At 38.3% G+C, this 25,980-nt stretch overlaps 1 protein-coding gene across 4 annotated transcripts in view; it reads left to right on the top strand.

The window, feature by feature from the left end:
- Window positions 1-25,980, top strand: part of DISP1 (dispatched RND transporter family member 1) — a 227,001-nt gene that overhangs the window by 133,841 nt on the left and 67,180 nt on the right. For 3 of the 4 annotated variants that reach the window (XM_043486229.1, XM_043486227.1, XM_043486228.1), the window contains one exon: window positions 23,468-23,993. In XM_043486229.1, coding sequence (XP_043342164.1) covers window positions 23,468-23,993 — 526 coding nt within the window. Of the gene's footprint in view, window positions 1-7,831; window positions 8,379-23,467; window positions 23,994-25,980 lie in introns of those variants that run through there. The other variant, XM_043486230.1, reaches the window with a different exon arrangement.

The raw sequence follows: 25,980 nt of genomic DNA, 5'->3' as shown, positions 1-25,980 counted from the left end.
TGAGTATTGAGAAAGGAATTTTGTTTTTGAAGAAACAATTCTATTAGATGGTGAGTAAGATTGTTAGGGGCTTCCCTAGTGGCTCAGATGGTAAAGAATATGTCTGCAGGGCAGGGGATGCAAGAGACATGGTTCCATCCCTGGGTTGGGAAGATCCCCTGGAGAAGGGAATGGCAACCCACTCCAGTAATCTTGCCTAGAGAATTACATGGACAGAGGAGCCTGGTGAGCTGCAGTCCATGGGGTCGCAAAGAGTCAGACACTGCTGAGTGACTTTCACTTGGGCTTCCCAGGTAGTTCAGTGGAGAAAGAATCAGCTGCAAGGCAGGCGACCTGGGTTCGATCCCTGGGTTGGGAAGATCCCCTGGAGGAGGGCGTGGCAACCCACTCCAGTATTCTGGAGAATCCCAGGACAGAGGAGCCTGGTGGGCTACAGTCCACGGGGTCACAAAGAGTCAGACACACCTGAAGTGGCTGAGCATGCACTCACGCAAGATTGTTAGAAGTTATGGAATGAGAGAAAGCGAGGCTTGAGTATTGCCTGGCAGTGACAGGAAAGGAAGAGAGAGACTTGAGCACCAGCAGGCTGAGAGAAGGATGACTTGGTTAGACTGTGGGAAAAACTAAATATTTTTTTTCTAAGGAAATAAAGTTAAGTTTCTGGGGAAGAAAAGTTGTAGATGGACTTGGGGAGGGAGGGTGAGACAGGTTAAAGAAACATGGCAATCTGGAGCATGTGGGTCTAGAGGAGAGCTGTTCAGGGAGCCTTCGCAGCGATGGGCATCTTCTCTGTCTGCTCTGTGCAGTGCAACAGCCATGAGCCGCGTGTAGCCCTGAGCACGTGAAAATTCGGCAAGTGCACTCGAAGCATGAACATTTTAATTGCATTTGATTTTAATTACTTTAAATATAAGTAGCACATGTGGCTACTGGCTACCACATTGGGTAGCACAGACCTAGTATGTAAGTAGTTAATTTAGGAAAGAGGCATGGACATCGTGAGAGATAAGGGATGAGTTCCAGAAGAAGTGTGAGGTAGAGATGATAATACTTGCAGGCACTCATGGTCATTTCTTTTTCATAAAATAGATAGCATTTTTCATGGAGAAGGTTAAGATAGGGAGCATGGGAAAGATTTCTAGCAGTCCCTGTGGGGATTTCGGTGAAGAATCTGTGATAAATGAGATGAATCTCAGCAGCTCGGGGAAACCTCCAGAGGTGAGAGTCTGCATTTGGTTTAGGTCTCCACCTTCCTGTCTGATGACTTTTTTCAGCAGCATTCCCAAACCTGGAAGGAAGAAAAGATAGTGGGAAAGCAAGTTGAGGGGAGACCTTCGAAGGGCTGGCACAGTAGAATGCTCGTAAAGTAAACAAATGCTGACCATAAAATCTGAATCAAGGAAGTACACAGCAAGGAAAACTAGAAGAAGCCTTGGTAAGGATTCCAGGGCTGGAGTGAAGAGCAAAAGAAGGGTGAAGAGGTTCACCCTCAAGTTCTTTAGAAGTCAGACCGTGGAAGATAAGCAGGATCATCACATTTTCATTTGTAAGCATTGTAGTTTTTGAAGATAGTGTTTTTAACAGGAAATAAGATGTGGAAAGAAGGTGTAAGATTTTAAAATGTGAATTATCAGGTGAGAGGAATGTGTAAGACTGATGCACATATTTCCATCCTGATGGAAAGGAATTTTAGCATCATGGTTATTTTGTTTCTGTTCCAATTTGCTTGCTTTATAGTCTTTACTCCAAACTCGCTGATTCAACTTTGACTATATAGGTTTTTTTCTTAATCCAAATTTGAACAGTAAAACTGTGGTTCATTTTATCCATTTGAGTGACATGCAAATTCATAAAAACTGAATTCATAGTCGGGGGGGAGATCATTTCATCTAAGGTATGAAAGTGAACATGTTGGTTGCTCAGTCATGCCCAACTCTTTGTGAACCCATGGACTGTTGTCCGCCAGGCTCCTCTGTCCATAGATTTTCTCCAGGCAAACATACTGGAGTGGGTTGCTATTCCCTTCTCCAGGGGATCTTCCTGACCCAGGGATTGAACCTAAGTCTCCTGCGTTGCAGGCAGGTTCTTTACCTTCTGAGCCACTGGGGAGGCCCCCATTGACTTTTTATAAACAGGAGGTCCTAAACTCTGGATCAAGTGACTAGTTTGTGGGTACAGAGCTGGTGAGTGGCAGAGCTGACACTGCACCTCAGGACTCTATTGAGTTCCCAGTTCTGACTCTGACTTGAGCAGCATAATGTTCTGGGCTGAGGTCTTTGGTGTACCTAACAGTCTGTACTCTAAAGACAGTAAAATACAAGGTAGGATGTTATCTGAAGAACTTTCCTGTCATTACTTTTTCTGCACTTGTACTTTCCAGTTACAAAGCTGTTGACTTGACCATACTGAAATAGAAATCTGGCTGAAGCAGAACCCTACCATCTACCTTAGACCACAGTTTATTCACAGCTAACTATTTTGAAGTTTAACACACACACAAAGATTAATAGGTGGGACTTTTAAATGTCAATAAATATAACAACATCTGGAATCACATTTTGGACTGAGTTCAGATGTGAAAGAGTTTGTTACCCAGTGGGTGTTTTTTTCACTTTTTAAAAAGTACCACCTGTTGTGCCTCTCCGGCCAGTTCTTGTCTCTCTGTCCCTCTCCTGTGCTCTTCTGTCTTCCTACTAATGAGGAAAGATACCTAAGTAATGTGATCTGAGAAAAACTAGGATTTTGTTTTCAGAAAACATCAGAACTTTATAAGGTTATTAGTGTTTTCTTTTTCATTCTAACATGATGGGAAACATACAAACCGATTGGAAATAATCCTGATTATTATCTGTAAAATAATGGATTTCACATGTCAGCACAAAAAGTGTACTTTAAATTGTAACTGTATTTTAATGTAGACCCATTTTTAAAAATTAACTTTTACTGAAGTAAAGTTGCTTTACAGTGTTGTTAGTTTCTACTGTAGTGCAAAGTGAATCAGTTACACATATACACAGATCCCCTCTTTTTTGGGTTTCCTTCGACACAGACCCGTTTTTAAAAAACTTGTTACTTTGAATTGGGGTATAGCCAGGTAACAATGGTGTAAAAGTTTCAGGTGAACAGCAAAGGGACCCAGCCATACATATACCTATATCCATAATCCCTCAATTCCCCTCCCATCCAGGCTGGCACATAACATTGAGCAGAGTGCTGGTGCTATACAGTAGGTCCTTGTTGGTTATCCATTTTAAATATAGCAGTGTTTTTATGTCTATCCCAAACTCCCTAACCACCCCTGACAACCATAAGTGCATTCTCTAAGACTGTGAATCTGTTTCTGTTTTGTAAGCTTATTTGCATCATTTCTTTTTAAATTCACGTATAAGGGATGTCATACAATATAACATAGACCATTTTAAATAAAGTGATTAAATGTACAAGTTAGTGCTTTTGGTAAAAGCAGAAATAAGAGTTTACATGTTTATGAGTTGGGGAGTTCAAGTCTTTGGTTTCTGTGACACCTTAACTAATTTAAGAGGTTTCCTGGAGTAATTAATGGGATCCACACTCTAGAACCTTTGTTTCCATCTCTTGGAACGATGAGCACAGTGAAATGGGGTTGGTTTTTTTACTAAACTAAACCAAAGTACTATTCAGATGACCAAAGAATGGTTAAATACCTTCATTTTCATTTTTTAAATTTTTAATTAGAGGATAATTGCTTTACAACGTTGTGTTGGTTTCTGCCATACGACACTGTGAATCAGCCGTAAGTACACATATGTTCCCTCCCTCCTGGGCCTCCCTCCCACCGCCCAGCCCCATCCCGCCCCTCTAGAGCGCGAGGTTGAGCTCCTTGTGTTACACAGCACTCCCCACTAGCTCTCTGTTTTACACACGGTAATGTGTATATTTCAGTGATACTTTCTCAGTTTGTCCCACCCTCTCCTTGCCCAGCTGTCCACAAGTCTGTTCTTTATGTCTGCATCTCTGTTTCTGCCCTACGAATAGGCTCATCAGTATCACTTTTGTAGATTCCATATTTGTGTGTTATATACAATATTTGTTTTTTCTCGTTCTGATTTACTTCACTCTATAACAGGCGGTGAGTTCATCCACCTCACTAGAACTTACTCAAATTCATTCCTTTTTGTGGCTGAGTAATATTCTTTTGTATATATGTACCACAATTTCTTTATCCATTCATCTGTCGATGAACATCTAGGTTGCTTCCATGACCTAGCTGTTATCAATAGTGCTGCAATCAATATTGGGGTACATGTGTCTTTTTGAATTATGGTTTTCTCAGGGCATATGCCCAGTAGTGGGATTGCTGAGTCATATGGTAGTTTGATTCCTAGTTTTTAAAGAAATCTCCACGGTGGCTGTATCAATTTACATTCCTACCAACTGCAAGAGGGTTCCCTTTTTTCCATATCCTTTCTGGCATTTATTGTTTGTAGATGTTTTTATGATGGCCATTGTAGTTTTGATTTGGATTTTAATTCTTTAATTCTCTGGGGTAGATTTTTAGGTGTTACAGCCTTTGCAATACATAAGGCATGAAGTCAGCATACCGTAAGATTGCAAGGACTGAATCTTTCAATATATTTACTTGATTAAATATTTCTTATCCCTCTCTCCCTCTTTTTCTTCCCCAAGATCGGCTCTTTTTAAGGGAAATTTAGACGATGCAGAGGTGAAAGTTACCTTTCCTGCCCTCCAGCAGCTTATACGTTGTCTTTAACACACTGGTTTTCAAAATATGGGTTTCAGACCAGCAGAGTCAGCATCGCCTGTGGTCTTTCAGAAAAGCAAATTCTCAGGCCCCATCCCAGATCCTCAGAATCAGAATCTTTGGGGATGAGCTGTAGCCATCTGCCTTCTCCCAGTCTAATGACTAGAATTTTATACCTTTCTTATTTTTCTATCAGGGACTTCCCAGGTGGTGCTGGTGGTAAAGAACTCGCCAGCCAATGCAGGAGACATGAGAAATGCAGGTTTGATCCCTGGGTCAGGAAGATCCCCTGGAGGAGGAAATGGCAACCCATTCCAGAATTCTTGCCTGGAGAATCTCATGAACAGAGGAGCCTGGTGGGCTGCAGTCCATGGGGTCACAAAGAGTTGGTCATGACTGAAACAACTTAGCATTGTTGTACACAAGCATTTCTCTATCAAGGTAAAATCCACATATCATAAAATTCACTATTTTAAAGTGTACAGTTTAGTGAGTTTTAGTGTATTTACAAAGTTATAAAACCATCAGCACTGCCTAATTCTAGAACATTTCTATCACCTCGAAAGAAACTCATTACCTGTTATCAGTCACTCCCTCTGTCTTCTGTCTCTGCCCCCCAGCCCCTGGCAACCACTAATCTACAGATACATTTTATCTCTGTGGATTTGACTGTTCTGGATATTTCATGTAAATGGAATCATACGACATGTGACCTTTTGTGTATGGCTTTCACTTAGCATAGTGTTTGCAAGGTTCATCTGTGTTGTAATATGTATCAGTGCTTTTATTTCTCTTATGGCTAATAATATTCCATGTATACATGCACTACATTTTGTTCATCCATGCAACACTTGATGGACATTTGAATTGAGTTGCTTCCTTAGTTGTTGTGAATAATGCTACTGTGAACATTAGCTGTGAGTTCTTTCACGAACATAACATTTTCAATTCTCCTGGGTATATACAATTGATTCACCTTATTTATGGTAGTTATATTCTTTAAAGTCTCTGCAAACACTGCATTAACGCATACTAAGTCACTGCTCTGCAGGTAAATACAGGCTTAGGTTCCTTCAAGCCTCTGGTCACATTTGTGACATCCAGTCAGTACATGCCCTTGTTTTGTGTGTGTTTCTGTTTAAAGGTATCTTACCAAATATATGGGGCTCCCTCAGTGGTGCAGTTGGTAAAGAATCTGCCTGACAGTGCAGGAGACACAAGAGACATGGGTTCAATCCCTGGGCCAGGAGGATTCCCTAGAGCAGAAAATGGCAACCCACTCCATCCTAGAGCACTGGAAAATTCCATGGCAGAGGAGCCTGGTGGACAACAGTCTATGGGGTTGCAAAGAGTTGAACATGACTGAGCACATGTCTAATATATATTGTTGACTCATTAACATTGAACTCATATCCAGCAGCACTATAACTCACTCCTAAATAAAGCTTAGTGAGCACATGTATTTTCTCTCTAAGGCACATCACAGCCTTGAGCTTTGAAACTCCAGACAGCACTGTACATGACACTTCAGGACCATTTTAAACAGTGAAATTGCCAACAAAAAGCATGAAAATGTGAAAAACGCGGCACCGGAATAGACTGCAAAAGGATCACTTGTTTTCAGGGTGAGAGCTGAAACAAGAAGGCAGTATGTCACCTTGCTAAAGCTCACCTGGGAACTTGTGTGTTAGAGGACTCAAATTTCCCCGTATTCTGTGTGTGTTCATGTTCAAGGACTGAGAAACACCATGAAGATTATTTGGGGATTACAAATAAATTTTAGCATGTAGGCATATTTGCAAATACAGAATCCACAAATAATATGGATCAACTGTACCTGGGAGTAAAATTGCTGTGTCATATGGTAACTCTGTGTTTATTTTTTTGAGAAACTGCTGGACTGTTTTCCCTAGTGGCTATACTGTTTTACATTCCCACCAATGTTGTATGACATTCCAGTTTTTCCTTGCCAACTCTTCTTCTCTCCCTCCTTCCCTTCTCCCTTCCTTCCTTTCCTCTCCCCTTCCTTCCTTCCCGCTCTTCTTCCTTCCCTTCCTTCCTTTCTTCCCTCCCTCCCTTATTCCTTCCTCTCTTTTTTTGACTATAGCTATCTTGTGGTAAGTCACTTCATGTCCAACTCTTTGCGACTCAGCTTCCTCTACCCTTGAGATTCTCCAGGCAAGGATACTGGAGTGGGTTGCCGTGCCCTCTGCCAGAGGATCTTCCCGATCCAGGGATCAAACCCGAGTCTCCTGTGGCTCCTGCATTGTAGGCAGATTCTTTACCTCTGAGCCACCAGGGAAGCCCTAGGTATCCTTGTGGCTGTCAAGTGGTCTCTCATTGTGGTTTTAATTTGCATTTCCTTAATAACTAGTGATGCTGAGTGCATATTAGCCATCTGTGTATTTCCTTTAGAAAAGTCTCTATTCTAAAACTTTGCCTGTTTTTAAATTGGATTATTTGTCTTTTCATTATTGAGTTGTAAGTTTTATATATTATAATTACTAGCCCCTTAGATATGTGGTTTGCAAATATTTTCTCCCACTCAAAAGGTTTTTTCACTTTCTTGATAATGTTCTTCGATATATAAGTTTTTTATTTTGATGAAGCCCAATTTCATCTAATTTTTTCTTTGACTACTTGTATTACCTTCTTTAATTTTGAAATTGCTATCAATACAGCCCGTTGTAAGAGTTGTTTACACATTTTTATTAAAGAAATCATAAAAAGTTAGATTTCATGGATTCAGTAAATTATCATTTATTTGTCAATAGCTGTCATATGTAATTTTAAAGCATTTATTTGCAGGTATTTGTAAGGTTTTTATGTTGTTGTGACTGTGGAATTTTAAATACTGGCATCAACAGGACCACAAATTTATAAAAAGTGTCAAATTCATTTAACTGTTTTTGTTAAGGACAATTGAAGAGAAACACTTAAAACTGCTTTAAATAATACTTTCTTTTTTAATAAAGAAGGCTGCCTCTTTGAAAAACTATGAACTTTTTGCCTTAAAAGCAGAGTCTCAAGAGCCATTTGTGAGAGAACACAAGAATCCCCGGAACTTGGAAATAAACACGAATTGGTGTTTATTTGTGTTAGTTTAAATGCAGTAGCCCTATGTGTCAGAAAACTGAATCTGCAACACTTAAGTTAGGCTAAGCAAGCAAATAATGTCAGCTAACATGGCTTTAATCTACTAAGTAACTTTAAGTCCAAAAGATCAAAGGAAGTTATAACTAAAAACAGTCCTTCGTGCAATTTCCCTGTAGAAGCAGGAAAAGGCTAGAAATTACATGTCAGCTTCATATCCTGGCTTGCTGACCTTGCGCTCAGATCAAGCCCCTCTGTATGCCAGCTGTTACCATTACGGAGACCTTGCCCCCAGGGGTTAAGTAGGAGAAAACCTCTCCTGTCCTATAGGAGAGCAAACTCGGAAAGTTCCAGCCCCTGACATGCCTAATTCAAGGCAATCTGCATGTGCTTGTCATTCGTCTGTCCGCTGCTCCGGGGAGCTGCTCCTGCGGCTCCCTGGTCGCCCTCTGTGTGCTGGGTCCTGCGGCCACTCTCGGCTGTTGCCACTGTAGTCACTTGCAGACCAGACCGAACCAGGAACGCTGCTTCTCTTAGCAGAAAGGTAATACATTTATTCATGCTTCTGTGAGTGTATTTGGGGAGAATTTCTTTTAAAGCTGAACTTTGCTGTGTGCTTCTCAGATTGAATTTAAAATTCCAGCTCACAGTTTTCTTTCGGTGTAAGCTTTGAACGGCATCTGAATGCATTAAAATCCCGCATGAAGTGTTTTGAATGTTAGTCTAGCACAGTAGGGTAAGGTAAGCTGTTTCTTAAGGTTTGTTCTAATGTGCTTTCTTTACGAAGTTGGGAAGAAACCTCAGGTGTCAAGTCGTTTAGCTGTTTCATGCTTTGAGGTTCTTTTTTAGTCACTTTCTAATCAGAAAAGTCAGAAAATAAATGCTTCTCTCATTGCCAGTTGGTCAAAAAATAGATGTAGAATTGTAGGAAGTGCTTTAATCACTTTTTGTGAATTAAATGTTGTAAGAAAATAGTAAAATACCAGCATCTTTTAAAAAATTAGCTTTTAAAAAGAGAAGTTGGGAGCTAAGCTTGGGAGCCAAGCTTCCATAGCAAGTTTAATTTTTATCAATGTTCGTTTTAAACACAGAGCTTGCTCTACACTCTCAAGTTGTTTTTGAGATGATTAAATGTTTCATGTATTATGTTCATTTTAATGGTGGCAATAATAGCTACATTATAATTGGATTTATTACCCATAGTAGAAAGCAGAATGTATTTGTCATGTTTACTTTTGCTTAAAATTAAAGTGGATGATTTATTTGTGACTGGTAGAAAATTTCAAACTAGATTAACTTGTGAAATATTTTTATGTTTTGTGGCGAAATGTGAAAATTTTCTAAACCAAGTGGGTAAAATATTTGCAGAAACTAGAGTATATCATGCAAATCAATGACAGAACATAAATGATTTTTTCAGGGATAATGTAAAAAATGGACAGCATACTTTATAGTTTGCTAAAATTTTCTGTAATAGGTATTTCTGTTGAAAGGAAAAGAATGAATATGTCCTGTTTACCCACAAGAGGGTTATCTTAGATAATAGTATTTATACTTAAGAAAACTCCAGTTCCCTTTGATGGCTGGGAAGTCACTAAACTATGTAAATAAACTCTAGAATGTTCCACTGGTAGACAGTGGCTTTACCACTTCCCATGGTTTTAACGTCTGCTGACACATTTCTACTTTTCAAAGTGTTAAACAGTCTTGGCAGTATTTTTAAAATATCATTTTTAAAAATTATTGTACTTTAAAAATTATATCTCTTAATAAACTATCTTATGCTTTCATTGCCAAATCTTGAATATTTTATTGGTTGATTATACTTCATTTGTCAGTTTTTGTTTTAGTATACAAAGACAGGCAGAGTATTTTGTGTATGTCTTCTGTGTTTCATATAGCTTGCATCTTAGACATGGATTATAGAAGTATGAGCATGAGCTATTTGCACTGATTATGAAAAATGTGTAATGTCTAAGTGTCTTAAATGATTGACCTACAAAGCAATGTAGTAACATACATGTTAACCTTGCCTCAGTCCGGGAAATGATATGTATTATACAATGGATTCGTTCAAAATTTCAGTCTAGTTCCAGTTGTCTTTTTAGTGTGTGTTAAACCTCTCAATCCTTTTTAGGTAACGGGGGAATCTGCCTTTCAGTGTTTGCCATGCATCAGCTCTTTACCTTTCGTTCTAACTACTTGGATTTCTGGGGTTGGATCAGAGCCACCCTCAGCAGTATGACTCTTCCAGCTCAGTATGGGTGATGGAAGCCTTGACACCCTGACTATGTGAAGATTTCCAGTTTTTCACAAGTTGCAGTTCCTTATCACATCCTAACACGGGAAAGAAAACCGAGTGTTTGGGATCAAGACAGATGAACTGCTTAACCTCTCAGCCTTTTGAAAAAATATAAAGCAAAAGAACTAAATATATGAGTGAAGCAAGACTTGGGGAACAGGGTGGCCCTTTGTTCCCTCTCCCTTAATTTCTATTCTTTTATCATTTTAATCACTATTCAACAGGCTCACTTATTTCAGGCTCACATATTAGATTCCAAAAACACTGTTCACAGGGAACATGGTACGTACTTATTATATGCTTGCTAAATAAGGACACTCACCTATTGAACTGAAAAATACAGTTTAATTACCTTTGTGAGCAAATGAAATTCCCACTTGAACAATGTAAATGGAATTTCAGTTCACCTAATACATACAGGAAAGAAAACAGCAGAATTCACAAGCATTTATAGTGGTAATTTAAGTAAGGAATAGGGAAAGATTTATGAAAGGTGTACCCAGGCTTTTGCTAAGGGTTACTTTACTGATCCAATTCAAGTAAGAAAAACAATCAAAATTTGATGTTTTTCTAAGCTGAAAGTAAATCTTAGTGTCCTTTATTTAAGTAAAAAGATGTCTTCAATTGTGTCTCATACAAATACCTTGAGATATGTCTTACAAGTTGCTCAGTAGACTAAAGGATACCCCTGAGACTTGATATGCTGAGCTCTGCAGGGAAGAACCCATTTGGGGAGCTGCTTGAGGAAATTTGATTTGCTACTTCTCAAACTTCACGGAACAGCAGGGAGCGGAGCCTGGTGTCAGATGCTTAGCATTGGTGGGAAAAGCTTAGATAATTCTAAGTGTAGGATGAAGAAACAACAGGTTACCATTTAAATCAAACAACTTCCAAGCGCTTAATGGTGATTAATCTCAGGTTTTGGCTTTATGGAAGACGTTTTAAAAATTCCTTCACATTCTTTTGCTTCACAGTATGTGGGTGTAGAATTTTCTTATTTTGATTTATCTCCATGATGGTGTTTTCCTTTGAGCTGCTATATTTTGAGGTTTTGAGATGTGTGAAATATTAAACATTCATGGTGTCTTTAGACTTGCTTGTGATCTCTGTTCAACAACATGAGTCAAGCTCAGTCATATGATTCTGTTTCTACTGGGGAAGAGCTGTAGTGATACAGACAGATTGCTCAATGCTTTGTGATTTTAGTTGGGGCAAAATAATTTCAGATGAAATCTTATGACCTAAAGATAGACCTATCACATCTTGGGGGTTCTGTTTATTACCAAAGCATCTTGTGATTAATTGTTGTTGTTGTTGTTTTTTTTAGTGGGATATGAGGCTAGATTAGGAGGTCTGGTGTCTGGAGGCTGTCTGACTCTAGAATTGAAACATTTAAAATGCAATCAGAAGACTTTTTCTTTCTTTTTCCTTTCCTTTTCCTTCCTTCCTCCCCTGCCTTTTTTTTTTTTTTTTTCCTTCTTGCTTTCTTCTTTCTCTCTCTCCCTTTCTTTCCTTGTCTTTTTGGCACAAAGCTTTAGGGAGCATGCTCTTTTAATAGAGAGGCTTGGGACTTCACATTGGAGATTGACCAGGGATTGGGGAGATACTTTTTTCTTGAGGGTTAAATAAACTTGTTAGTCAAATTGGCTATATCCTAAACTCTATTCAGATGATCCATAAGTATGGGCGTAGCCACAGAGTTCATTCAGGTTTTTGCATAACATCTTATGACCAACCCAATAATTGAGACCATGTGACAAGTTGTTTTGTATTTCCACAACATTGTTCCACATGAATTTCACACTGTTGCCTCTCAAACTAATGTGTTACTGAGGATTTCTCTTCCCAGCACCCTTGTCCCCACCCTTATAACTTCAAGGGTAACCCCAAAAGAAGTAAAACTAATCCAAATACTATAATACATGTCTAACATGAAGTACCAGGTCCAAATGTTTTAGAATATACAGTAACAGTCTGCATTTCAAGCAATATTTTCTGAAACAGTATTGAATATTTTGAGAGTTAGTTGCTTGCTCTTATAAATTGATCAGCATTAATTAAATAAAGTATAGATCAGTAGTTCTCAATCCTAGCTGCACATTAGAATCATCTGGGGAGTATTTAAATAATGCTAATGCCTGTACCCCTTACAATATGAATTAAATCATAACCTCTGGGGCCAGAGCCCTGTGTCTGTAATTGTTTCATATTACCGAAGTGACTCTAGTATGTAGGAGTTGAAATCGCTGTAATAGACTTGTAACTTTGTGAGTATTTGTTATATTGATTATGTTCCCTTCAAGACTTGCAGCAGAGTCCACATGAATGTCTCAGCTAGTTCTTGAGTTAGATAACAACTTTTTAGGGGGCTTTCTAGAGTTTTCTTGAAAGACCAGAGATTGACATTTTTTAAAAAAATTGAAGTATAGTTGATTTACAATGTTGTGCCAACCTCTGCTGTACAGGAAAGTGACTCAGTTACACACATATATACTTTCTTTTCTTAAATGTTCTTTTCCATTATGATTTATCACAGGATATTCAGTATGGTTCCCTGTACTGTACAATAGGACCTCGTTTATCCATTCTAAATGTGATAGTTTGCATCGACCAGCCCCAAACTCCTTCCACATATCTGATTATAGAAACTTCTCTAGTTTTATTTTGTATATTCTTAGTTATGCAAATGAACATAAAATCTTCAGATTTAGGGTTAAATTGTTGCAGCATAATAGAATTGAAACTCATCTGAAATAGGAATGTGAAAACAAAAGAATACTTTCTCTTTTTTAAGACCATTGATGCTTGTGGATATAATATTTTTAAGTGTGGGGAGAAGTGGTGAGTATTTTGTGGAATGATGATTTTGGTGGATGAACTTGGAAAAGAGAGCTCTAAAAACTGCTTTAATACCTACAGTATAGTGATAGGGCTCTTGAAATGTATATTTAGAGAAGTGTTTATATTGGAAAGAGAATGTTCTCGACTACCATTTATCCCAGACTATAAAAGATAAACTTTCTTATACCCACATTTCTCTTCTCACATAGACCTGCTACCAAAGCTACATTAAATATAAGACATGAGAAAAATGAGAGTAATGTTTCTACAACAATATGAAGCTCAGCTAACTCATATCTAGCAATAAGACTGTTTTCCAAATTCCGGGTCTTCAGATTTGCTATGGCACTATAGTGTCTTCCTCACATTGTTTAACTCTTACCTGTCAATACAGTTTTGTAAATCTGGGCAAGGGCAAAGCTGTATGTGTTCATTTAAATTTTTCTTCTGTATCATTGAGCTGTTTGTAAATATTATGATTGTTGTTTAGTCGCTAAGTCGGGTCCCGCTCTTGTGCTCTTGTGCAACCCTGTGGACTGCAGCCCACCAGGCTCCTCTTCCATGGAATTTCCTGGGCAAGAGTACTGGAGTGAGTTGCCATTTCCTTCTCCAGGGGATCTTCCTGACCCAGGGATCGAATCTGTCTCCTGCGCTGGCAGGCAGATTCTTTACCACTGAGTCACTGGTCAATGGACATGAATTTGAGCATATACTTCAGGTGATAATGGAGGACAGAAGAGCCTGGCATGCTTCAGTTCATGGGGTCACAAAGAGTTGGACACAACTTGGAGACTGAACAAAAGCAACACGTATTATGAATGGTTTTTGTAAAAATGAAGCATATAGCAATTTATCGGTGCCTTTATCAATATGTATCTTGTGTGTAATCCTATTTAAGAGGTTATATAAAAATGTAAGGTGTATTTCATTTTCAAAGATGTGGTTTGTTATTTTAAGTTGATAATGTAAAGTTACAGGAAACTGAGTTTTCGTTGTAAGAGAATAGTGATTGCTTGCTTTCAGACTGCCTGGAACTCCGTTTGCTTTCTCATGGTGTGATGGAAAGCATAGTAGTACCTAATGGGTTCTTACGAAATGTTCGTTTAGTAGTGTAGATTCTCAAATGTATAACATTGCTTCCTTGAGAAAATGGCTTCTAATGTATTGCAGTTTATGATTTAAGGGAAATGATATCAATAATGCCTTATTTTTGTAGAGTTCTTTGCAACACATAAAATGCTTATAGGTGATTAAATGAAGATATTTAAAGTGTTCTTATTGAAGGAGAGTTTTACCATAGAAAGTTCATGAACTCAAAGAAAAATAAGAAAATTTAATTTGTCTCAGAAGGGGAGAAGATTGTTTCTTTATTTAAAACTATATTTTTTAGTTCCCTAAAAGGACCTGATTCATTGATTAAAGATACAGATTTTGCTGCCAGGTAACAATTACATTATTTTAAAATAGTTCAAATACTACATGACAACCAAAATCAGTCCATCACCTTGCTTTTCACTGTTTGCATTTTATGATACATGGGTGGATAGCACTTCTTTTAATTCAGTGAAATATGTCTCTGACACTCTTGAATGCTGAATTGTACCGTTTAAAGCTATCTTAGTTCAGAGGATATTTTTCATGTGGACCTTCAGACTGAATTTTATATCAGTATCCTCCAGTGGTCCTATAAAGCTAGTTGAACTTAGCACTGCCCTAGAAGCATCTTGAGATTGTTAGAGAAGCCTTACTTTCAGAGACATGCTGGTCTGAGATTAAATCCCAGCATGGTGATTTGGATTAGTTACACTATATTTTTGACGTTTGATTTTCTCTAAAATGGGTTTAATAAGATCTTTGTAGAGATATTGTGAGGGAAGTGTCTGACACAGTGAGATGTTAAACACACACACACACACACACACATTTGGATAGCCCTTTGAAGGGTAATATGTAGTTAGAGATAAAACCTGGGTGGTATCTTTCTACCATCCAGTTTTAATAGCTCCACTCTAGAAGTTACCTTGGATATTCTTTGTCAATTTCTCTGGTGCATTTAGAGAATCTATTTATTCTCTGGCCATAGCACTAAATATTAATAGGTTATTTTGGTACCAGTGATAAGAAATGAGACCATCAAAACAATTTTAGGGGACTGATTTCATATTAAAACAGGTTTGGTGCATAATGAATAGAGGTACTCTTAAACTGCCTTTATACCTGGTGTGGGGAAAAAAAAAAGACTTCAGGTATCTTTATATCTGAAGATCCAGTCTTCCTCTCTAGGAAGGAAGGATTCCTATTTTCCAACTGTATTTTCTAGTACACTTGAAAGAAAAAGATTGTCACATGCAGTTACCTGGGCAAGGTGCTTCAATTCACATATATTACACTGAAAAGATTAGAATCTGATTGGTTGTTATTTCTATGCACACAACAGTTTCAGTTCAGTTCAGTTCAGTCGCTCAGTCGTGTCTGACTCTTTGCAACCCCATGAATCGCAGCACGCCAGGCCTCCCTGTCTATCACCAACTCCCGGAGTTTACTCAAACTCATGCCCATCGGGTCGGTGACGCCATCCAGGCATCTCATCCTCTCTTGTTCCCTTCTCCTCCTGCCCTCAATCCCTCCCAGCCTCAGGGTCTTTTCCAATGAGTCAGCTCTTTGCATCAGGTGGCCAGAGTATTGGAGTTTCAGCTTCAGCGTCAGTCCTTCCAGTGAATACCCAGGACTGATCTCCTTTAGGATGGACTGGTTGGATCTCCTTGCAGTCCAAGGGACTCTCAAGAGTCTTCTCCAACACCACTGTTCAGAAGCATCAATTCTTCGGCGCTCAGCTTTCTTCACAGTCCAACTCTCACATCCATACATTACCGCTGGAAAAACCATAACCTTGACTAGATGGACCTTTGTTGGCAAAGTAATGTCTCTGCTTTTTAATATGCTATCTAGGTTGGTCATAACTTTCCTTCCAAGGAGTAAGTGTCTTTTAATTTCATGGCTGCAATTACCATCTGCAGTGATTTTGGAGCCCAAAAAAATAAAGTCTGACACTGATTCCACTGTTTCCCCGTCTATTTCCCATGAAGTGATGGGACCAGATGCCATGATCTTAGTTTTCTGAATGTACACAACAGTTTAGGGGCCTGAAATAAGCCATAATTAAACTTGGTTATCAATTAGAACTTCTACTATTAAAATTTGTTACTCTTCTCTTAGTTAGAAAAATGGACCTTTTGTTTCTCTGTTAGTTGTTATCTTGTCTGCTTTCATTAGGCATCATTTTGCCATTGCTTAGGCCTAATTCTCTTGAAGCCTCCCCGCCTAGTTGTGTCTTTGCCTTGCTATAGAAAGTGTTTTTTTGAACCAACAGTATGGAAGATTGGAAGATCTTGTCGCCCCACTCCAAATGGACTATATCAGAATCTACATTTTAGCAGTTGGACTATATCAGAATCTACATTTTAGCAGCATCCTCAAGTGATGTTTGAAAAACACCGTATCAGTGTTGTGTATTTTGTCTAATAAAACTGTGTTATAGGGAACATCACTCTTCTTGAAAAAGCTGATTGTCTACAATATGGAATCTTGTTTTTGATACAGTCTTTTCATTTATTGTTAAGTTTGATATTATGAATCTAATGAAGCAAAGGGTTGTTCTGGAATACACTGTCTGAGCTTATGGAATGTAGTTTAGCAGAAACCCCTCAAAACCTCAGCATCAGACTTCCTGACCTTAACCATTTGAGACTCTGTGCCTCAAGTTTTTCTTTTGCAAAGTAGAGCCGCAATGCCTGCCACACCTGTTTTTCTGAGGGCTCTTAGGAGGATCAGCTCGAGTGAGATCATGTGTGTGAAAGTGTTTGGCAATACCAAGGAGGTGTGCCATTGTACCTGCTGATGTGGATGAAGATGATGTTCCTTCGGGCTATCTGAGCTTCCTGTTTGTCAAGGATGGTGATGACTCCGCTGAGTGGTTACTGTGATAATTGGAACATGTCTGTGTATTCTCTTCAACATTACATGTAGATTTCAACTTGACAGTTTTCTGGCCATACCAGCAGTTCTGGCTTCCAATTGCAAGGAGCTACTGTGAGGTTTTTGTAACCCTTTTATTAATATTAGTAGTATGATTGCATCTTTTGGGTAGGTTGTGTGTCACTAACAGACTTTAATATATGATATGTTGATGAATAACATTTCCATAATTTCCTCAGTTCCTACTATGATTATATGATAGCATTTTCAATGAGATACTACTTTTAGTCTTAGAAGCAGGGTAATTTCCTTTTATCTTACAGGTGTTAGTGTCCTGAACCCCAAGCCAGAGTAGGATGTAATTGAACCTTCTAATCACGTGAACTCTGATGACTTTTCTCTTTACATTTCAACATGATTGGAACACCTCTATATTTCTCCTCTGTTTCTCTGTTTAATGCTTATGAAACTAGTCATAGTAATTTTGGTTCACAGATAGCTTTGGTCCAACAAATAATAATTTATGTTTCCCCAAATTTGGAAGCTATGAGATTGCAAACCATTTTCTAAAAGTTTGTATTCATCTGTTCTTTCTCCTTTGCTAGGTCTTGATTTCCTGCTTTATCCAATTATTTGATATATTTTGTAGGGTGTTATTATAAGAGAGCTGATATATTCTGGAAGACAAACAATTTAAAATGCATTTAGTGAATAGATGACTATTAATCCTTTAAGGTAAAGTAAGTTTGTTTCTATTCTTGCATTTTAATAATAATTATCTTCTGTTCATTTTTAGTCACCATGCTAGAAACTTTATATGTTGTTTCATTAATATTTTATTACTATGAACAGAGCACATTTACAGTAAAAGTTGCAAGCAGTACAAAAAGTAAAATGTGAAAGTCTTCTCTTCCAAATGGCCCAGTGCAACACTCTAGCAGGAAACAATGGTAGCATTTTCCCATATTCTTCTAGAAACTATCTATGTATATACACTAACCATATATGTGAGTCTTCCCCACTTTTTCAGTGAAATGGGTTCATACCACATTGACTCTTCTGCAGCTGGATTTTATTCACACATGAAGAGGTATTGCTTTGGACTTCTTTCCCTAGAAGTAATCCTGATTTAACTCACTCTTTTTTGTTGTACAGAATACCCAATTTATGGATATGACAGAATTTAAGTCCCTTATTGATAATTTAGATCATTTCCAGTTTCCACTGTTACAGGCAGTGGTGCAGTCAACATCTTTCTTTGGATGTTTATCTTTACACATTGTTCAAGTGTATCCAAACTGTGTAAACCCTAGTAGAATTGTGAGTCAAAGGATGAGGGTGTTTTAAGTTTTGAATAGTAATGCCATGTTGCTCTTTCAGAAGGTTACGTCTGTTTGCTTTTCAAACAAATTTAACTCTAAAAAGAATCAAGACTTTGAGACTCTAAGAAGGTAAAGAATTTGACCCAGATTCTCAGTAACTAGTAGAGTCAGCTTTAAAATTTAGACTCATCCAGGCCATTTCTTCTAAGCTACACATATCTCTGATGCCATTTTAAAACATAGTTTTGACTTTGAAACTAGGAAGCATCATTTGATATTTTTTAAACATTCTCCTCACTTAAGCAATAATAATAATTCTTTCATTGTAAATACATAGCCCTTTATGGTTTTAAATATATTTTTACATTCTCAGAGTAATCATATGAGATGGACATTGATTTGTATCCTGATTTACACTTGTGAAGAACTGAGGCCCAAAGGAAAAAAATCTTAAATTTTAAAATGTAATCAAAAGATGGTCCTTGGCCCAAGGCCGTATAAACCTCAGAACCGATAAAGCACTCAGGGCATAAAAATGCTAGTAGAAAGGTTGAAATAGGAGGTGTGAGATTAGTGGCTTTTGATATATTGATATTGGCTTGTTATACTCATGAGCAACAGGAAATACACTAAAATACTGGCCATGGGGCCTCACCACATCTCAAGCCAGCGCCTCAAGAATAGCTTTCTTTTGGCAATCCCTGTGTGTTATGGCCCTGGGGAAAACAGGTGATTTCAACATAGCTCTTCTAAAGTCATTCATTATATTTGATCCAAGACTTATTTTAAACTTCCACTGTAAATAGTAACTGTCACTGCATTTGTAATCACATAGCATTACATTTATCACAACAGTTCCTTTTTATGATGTTGAATCTTCTTCTCGCTCATCTCTTTCTCTGTTCTCTCTGACTCAGATCAACTTTTTTTTTTTTTCCACTTGTTTCAGTGAAAAAGCTTCAGTGAAAGTTCTAAAGAAACAAGGTCTTTCTCTTTGTGGCCTTAAAGTCAACTCTTGACTTTAGATGGAAATTTTGCTATTGTCCTGGTCACCTGAATTCTTACACAGATACATTAATTGAACTTAATCTGTAAACATTTCTGAGAACAATTTTGTGCCAGCTTTTGCTTTTTCATCATTTTTAAGTTATAATCTGCAAATTATTTATAAAGTCAATTTGAATGTTCCCAGTTTATGCTTAAAGAAACTGAATCTTAGAAAGCTCATATAAGTTACTTCAAATACAAACCAAAGTCATAGTTCAATTATTCTTTACTATCCATTCATACCTACTTCATTACAAGAAGTCTCCAAGTTACCAAACAAGTTATGTTCCAAAAGTTCCTTTGTAAGTAAGTTATTTGGCACTTGAACTGCAATTTATCACACCGGGGGGAAAAATGTTATAAATCATGATTAGGTCCCTTGGCTGACCTGCAAAAATATATTTAACTCTTATGTAACTACAAAATGATGCTTTGGCAATAAAAATAAGAGAGAATGATAGTTGTCATTCTTGTTACACAGAAAAAGAGAAATTATTTTTCCTAATGAGAAACAGAGTCAATGAGAAGACAGGGAAACAGATCTTTTGGAGTGTCTAGAGGGGGTCTCAGGGTAATTTCACAAGCATTCAAGGTTGCGGTCACTCTGAAAGTCACTTTCACTTGAAAACCTTGAAGATTTTTGTTAGATACTTCTCACTAGCCTAACTTACCTGATACCTATGATTAGAGGCAGTAGGACTGATTGAATTAAGCCAAAATAGACTCTCTGAAATGATATTAACCCACCTAGTATGGCCAGAACAAACCAACAGACCAGAAAAAGAGTATTCCTATTCTGTCTTATCTTGATGAAAGGGTCAGGAGGAGGTCCTGATTTTCTCAGCAGATCTCATCAGCTCCAGTAGCTTGGCTGAGGTCTGCAGAGAAGTCTTGGGAACATGAGTCATGGGTAAAGGCAAGAGAAAGCATGTGCCTTCCATGATTTCTCTAGAGCATTTATACAACGAGAGTTTCTGATGCTGAGAAATGACTACATTTATCTCATCAAGCGATTACTTCTTACATTTTCTAGATGGTCTTTCACTTAACTGTGAAAATAAACATCTTAAATTTCAGTTAACTTTTTATAAAGTCCGGTGCCTTTTTAGATGGCCCCTGATTAGTATGTTTTATCATTTTTAGAACATTTGCACACAGCTTTTTGTTTTGTTAACAACAGAAGGAAGGATATATCCTTCAGTAAATGGAAACTTAAGGGAGCAGATCTTGCTGAGATGGCAGATTAAGAAAGTGATAGAAAATTAGAGTCTGTGCCTTCTGGGTCAGTTTAGGGCTCTTAACCAGTTTATCTACACTGGCTTCCCACTAGTTGGATAATACATTTAACTATAAATGCTCTGTGTTGGGGATATCATGTGAATGTTTTGTAGTGTGTATTTATACCCAGGAGTGATTTAACTGAAGGACAGGGCAATGTTTTGCTACAATTGAAAATCTTTCTCAGTGGTCATTATAATAGGAACTTGGGACTGGCAGACCACTTTCAAAAGTGATGGTAAGGCTGATGAGAGAAGTAGCATCTACTTGATTTATATATATGTTTGGTATTTACAAATGTCTTCTCTTTTCCACTAAAATGGTTTATAAAGAAAAATTTTAATGTCCACATTTATTCTTCCATTTCTAATAGTGTTGATGTTTATATAGCTTTGTGTGTGTGTGTGTGTTTGTGTGTGTGTGATGAGCTGTGTCTGAAAGAAAAATTAAGTTGGGACTTCCCTGGCTGTCTAGTGGTTAAGACTTTGCTTTTCAGTATAGGAGGTACAGGTTTGATCCTTGGTTGGAGACTTAAGATCCTGCATGCCTCATGGCCCAAAAACCAAAACAGAAAACAGAAATAATATTGTAAAAAATTAAATAGAGTTTTAAAATGGTGCACATAAAAAAACCTAAAACAAAACCAAAAAAGCCAAAAATGAAGATAATAAGTCAGAAATGCTAAATTTGCATTGTGGTACAATGATGTTCCTTGGAAGAATAGCTGTGTCAAACTTAGACAGTGTTTTATAAAGCAGAGACATCACTTTGCCAACAAAGGTCTGTTTAGTCAAAGCTATGTTTTTCCAGTAGTCATGTATGGGTTGAGAGTTGGACCATAAAGAAGGCTGAGCACCAAAGAATTGACGCTTTCGAAATGTGGTGCTGGACAAGACTCTTGAAAGTCCCTTGGACAGCAAGGAGATCAAACCAGTCAATCCTAAAGGAAATCAACCCTGACTATTCATTGGAAGAACTTATGCTGAAGCTGAAGCTCCAGTACTTTGGCCATCTAATGCAAAGAGCTGACTCATTGGAAAAGGCCCTGATGCTGAGAAAAATTGAGGGCAAGAGGAGAAGGGGGCAACAGAGGATGAGATGGTTGGATGACATCACTGACTCAATGGACATGAGTTTGAAGAAACTCAGAGAAATGGTGAAGGACAGAGAAGCCTGGTGTACTGCAGTTCATGGGGTCACAAAGAGTTGGACATGACTTAGCAACTGAACAACCACAACAAAGAGTATCTTCTGGGTATTAGTATTCAGATTGAAACATTATGCATTGCTCTGGCATTCTCTGCTCAGAAAGGTGCCTTTTGAGTAGTTTGTAATCTGGGTGAAAATATGCATAGGAATCATCCTCATGGGTGATGATTTCTTCTGGTACCTTTGTGTCTGCCAGAGGTGGGGAGGGACTGGAGAGAGATTTCTCCTGGAGTTGTTTTGTCTACTCAGAAGAATGCTGTGCCTGAAGTGTTAGTGAGCCAAACAATGGTTTTCTTTTTTTATTCTTGGCATCATGTATAGGTCAAATAAACCAATAGCTTTTGATAACCCATTTTTCTTACTGCATTTCCAGATTTTGTATGTGTGTTGGTCAGAAGGTGGTAAAGTAAGAAAGAAGGTTGTTTTGCTTTTGTTTGTTGACCAGGCAGAAAAAACTATAACTAGTAATTTGAACACTAATTTTTCGTTTATATTTAAGGCCTGGACCCTTTGGTAGAGGGGAAAAAATTAATAAAAACATCTTACTTGATGCAAATCCGAGCCATAGTACTATTTTTCTTATGTGCAAGCAATACTACCCTATAGGACATAACAGAAAACAAGTTAATAATATCATGACAACTTATGTTTATTATTTTTTTAGCATTATATTTGTTGGTTTAGGGGATAAAATTTTGCATCTGATATCTTGGTGGCCACAATTCTTAGCTTAGCTGATTGGTTTCTATTTTCTTTTGTTTATTCTTATTCTAAGACCTGAGTGACTTAGACGGAAAATCTTATTTCCTTGACATTTTTAAAAGATGTAAGATGTTCTTAAGATTATTCACATTATCTTAATCCACACAACTAATTGCCCTCACAAATAATCACCCTCACCCTTCATTTTGCCTGTTGTTTCTGTATCAGAACATCTCAAGCATGATATTATTGAAAAGCTAAAGAATGATACTGGTATCCCCTCTCTATTCTACCACCTCCCCACCCCCATCCTAAAATATTCTAATTCTTTTTTTTTTTAATTTGACTGCATCTTGTCTTAGTTGTGGTTCATGGGCTCCAGAGCCTGCTCAGTAGTTGGGGCGCATGGATTTAGTTGCCCTGTGGCATGTGAATTCCCCAGCCAGTGATGGAACCCATGTCCCCTACATTGTAAGGTGGCTTCTCAACCACTGGACCACCAGGGAAGTCCCCAAATGTTCTAATTCTTAACTGATGATTTTCACATCTAGGATGAGGAGAGAATATAGATACTGAAAATAGAGGTGGGGAAGGGAGGAAGGCATGGCAGCCCACTCCAGGATTCTAGCCTGGAGAATCCCCATGGACAGAGGAGCCTGGTGGGCTACAGTCCACGGGGTTGCAGAGCGTCGGACACGGCTGAGTGACTAAGCACGCGGAGGAAGTGGTCAGTGGGACGGGAGAGGGCTCTGCCTGGTGTGGCTGGGAGCAGAGGAGAGGAGGGCTAACTTACCAGCTGGCTCTGGTGCACGAGTGGCAGGGCTTCCCCTAATGCTTTCACAACTCCTGCAAGAACCCTTGTTTTCAAAGAGCTGTTTTAAAATATTTTTCCCGTCTTTTCTACGTAATTGTCTACCTGCCTGTACGTCGTTGATTTTATATCGTTTTCTTTCTTAGGGTCAGGACACTGGAGCATGGCTATGAGCAACGGAAACAGCGATTTTATGGTTCTGAGCAATGGCAGCATCGCAACCAGTGCTACCGCCCCTTCTCCCCTCACCCCCGGTGATGGAGACCCTGCAGCCCAGCAGCTCGCACCCAAAGAAGCACCCAGAACAAAAGTGAGTCCAAATGGATGCCTGCAAGTTAATGGCACAGTTAAATCATCCTTTCTGCCTTTAGACAACCAAAGAACGCCGCCGGTGTTAGCCCAGTGCTGCCATCCTTGCCCATGCCATCACCCTTTGACTCCCCATGACAGTCACCAAGAGTGCCATCCCGAGGCTGGCCCTGCAGCACCTCCCGCTTTGGCCTCGTGTTGCATGCAGCCACACTCAGAGTACTCCGCATCTCTCTGTCCAAACCATTCACCTGTTTATCAGACAACGTGCTGTCTTCAGCCCTCTCCATCCTTCTGCCTGCATCATCCGTGGCCTGACCATTTTCAGCATCAGCATGTGCCGCAGCACATAGCCAACATCAGGTGAGTGGGCCACAGGGTTTGCTGGACTTTAGAATTCGGCTAATTCCATGTGAATGTGACTGCTTGTGTTGATTTCTCCAAAAGGAGGAGAGAAGAATGTATCAGGAAAAGGGAATTAATGAAACTGCTTACTGATTGTGTGAAGGCTATTAAAATGCAAATGAAGTATTATTTTACCTGTTTTATCCATTGACTTCTTAGTCAGTTAAACCCTCTCTTCCTTTTTTTCCTATTGGTAAGCTGGTCAGGTGTCCTGCTAGAACTTGAAGTATAAAGTTCAGTAAAAGGTTTTATTGTCAGTAATTTCTATTATTAGCATGGGAGATGGATATATTTGTGATGAGGCTGCCTAAACAGGAGTCTTTGTTTGCTACTATTGATAGTGATCAACATTTATGAAAAAGAAGTGTAAAACCAAGTGCTTCATTACTGCTGTACTCACAGTTTCTATTCAAATGGTTGGACTGACTATGTAATATATTGAGATGATACAAAAGCAACAATTTGTTTCATAACAGGTAGGACCTATAAATCTGTAGCATAGGACTTTAAAAAAGATGTGTTTTGTAAAATAAAGCATGTTCAGATCTGATAGGTTGAAAAATACTAGAAAATCTCTGCCATTGCCAGTTCTCCTTCCTATCTCAGGCGATGACTTCTCTGATATGTGCTTTCCAGCTTTTTTTTTCTATGAGTAAGTTTAAAGTCACACATACTGCAGGCGAGCAATCATAACATATTTTATAAAATCCTAAGTACTTAACAGAGACCAAGAATTATATTTTTTGGTAATAAAAAGTCTTAAAAGAGCTAGAAGAGGACATTCTATTTTAAAATTAGGGTATGATTTTTATACAGGGAAATGCATATATCTTAAGTGTATGGTTTGATCAGCTTTGACAAATGTATGCAGTGGTGTAATGCATACCTCGGTCAGATGTAAAATATTTCTGTCACCCCAGAGAGTTCCTTTGTGCCACTGCTTAGCCATTCCTTCTCTCTTCACCAGAAGCACAGTTCTGAGTTCTGTTACCATAGATTTTTTTGTTTGCTTTAAAACTTCATATGAACAGAATCATACAGTAGGTACCCTTTTGTATCTGACAATTTTGATTCATAACATTTTTGAGACTATCTAACTGCTATGTGTGTTACTTTCCCTTTTTATTGCTGAGTAGTAATTCATCGTGTGCAGGTGGCAAATTCACTTGTAAGTAAAGGAGTACAAACTTTCAGTTCTAAAATAAATAAGTCATGAGGATGTAATGTACGGTGTGGTGACCATAGTTAATAATACCGTATTGTACAGCTGAAAGTTGCTAAAACAATAGATCTTAAAAGTTCTCATCACAAGAAAATTAATTTGTAAATATGTGGTAATGGATGGTAAGCAAACATAATGTGGTGATCATTTGGCTGTATATACAAATATCGAATCATTATGTTGTACACCTGAAACTAATGTTATATGTCAGTTGTATCTCAATTTTTTTTTTAAAATCACATCCAGACAGGGATTAAGTAATAAATACTTCTCACTTTACCAGGTTTTAGATATTGCTTAGATTATCTGGTTTCAGTCCTTTGAAAAGAGAGGAAAAGAAAGATGGGGAAAAGGACAAGGGATGGGAGGGAGGGCATGGAGATCCTCTGCAGCGTGTTTCTGCAGTTGCTGAATAGTTTTTTTATATCAGATGTGAAAATCTTTTCGTTTATAGAACTATGGTAAAAGCACTCACCAAAGCCATTTCTTTTTTTTTTTTCCAGTGGGTTTTGTCATACATTGATATGAATCAGCCATGGATTTACATGTATTCCCAATCCTGATCCCCACTCCCACCTCCCTCTCCACCCGATTCCTCTGGGTCTTCCCAGTGCACCAGGCCCGAGCACTTGTCTCATGCATCCCACCTGGGCTGGTGATCTGTTTCACCATAGATAGTATACATGCTGTTCTTTTGAAATATCCCACCCTCACATTCTCCCA

Source organism: Cervus canadensis, chromosome 13, assembly GCF_019320065.1.
Source record: "Cervus canadensis isolate Bull #8, Minnesota chromosome 13, ASM1932006v1, whole genome shotgun sequence".
Lineage (NCBI taxonomy): Eukaryota > Metazoa > Chordata > Mammalia > Artiodactyla > Cervidae > Cervus > Cervus canadensis.
This window is presented reverse-complemented; position numbering and strand designations above follow the sequence as displayed.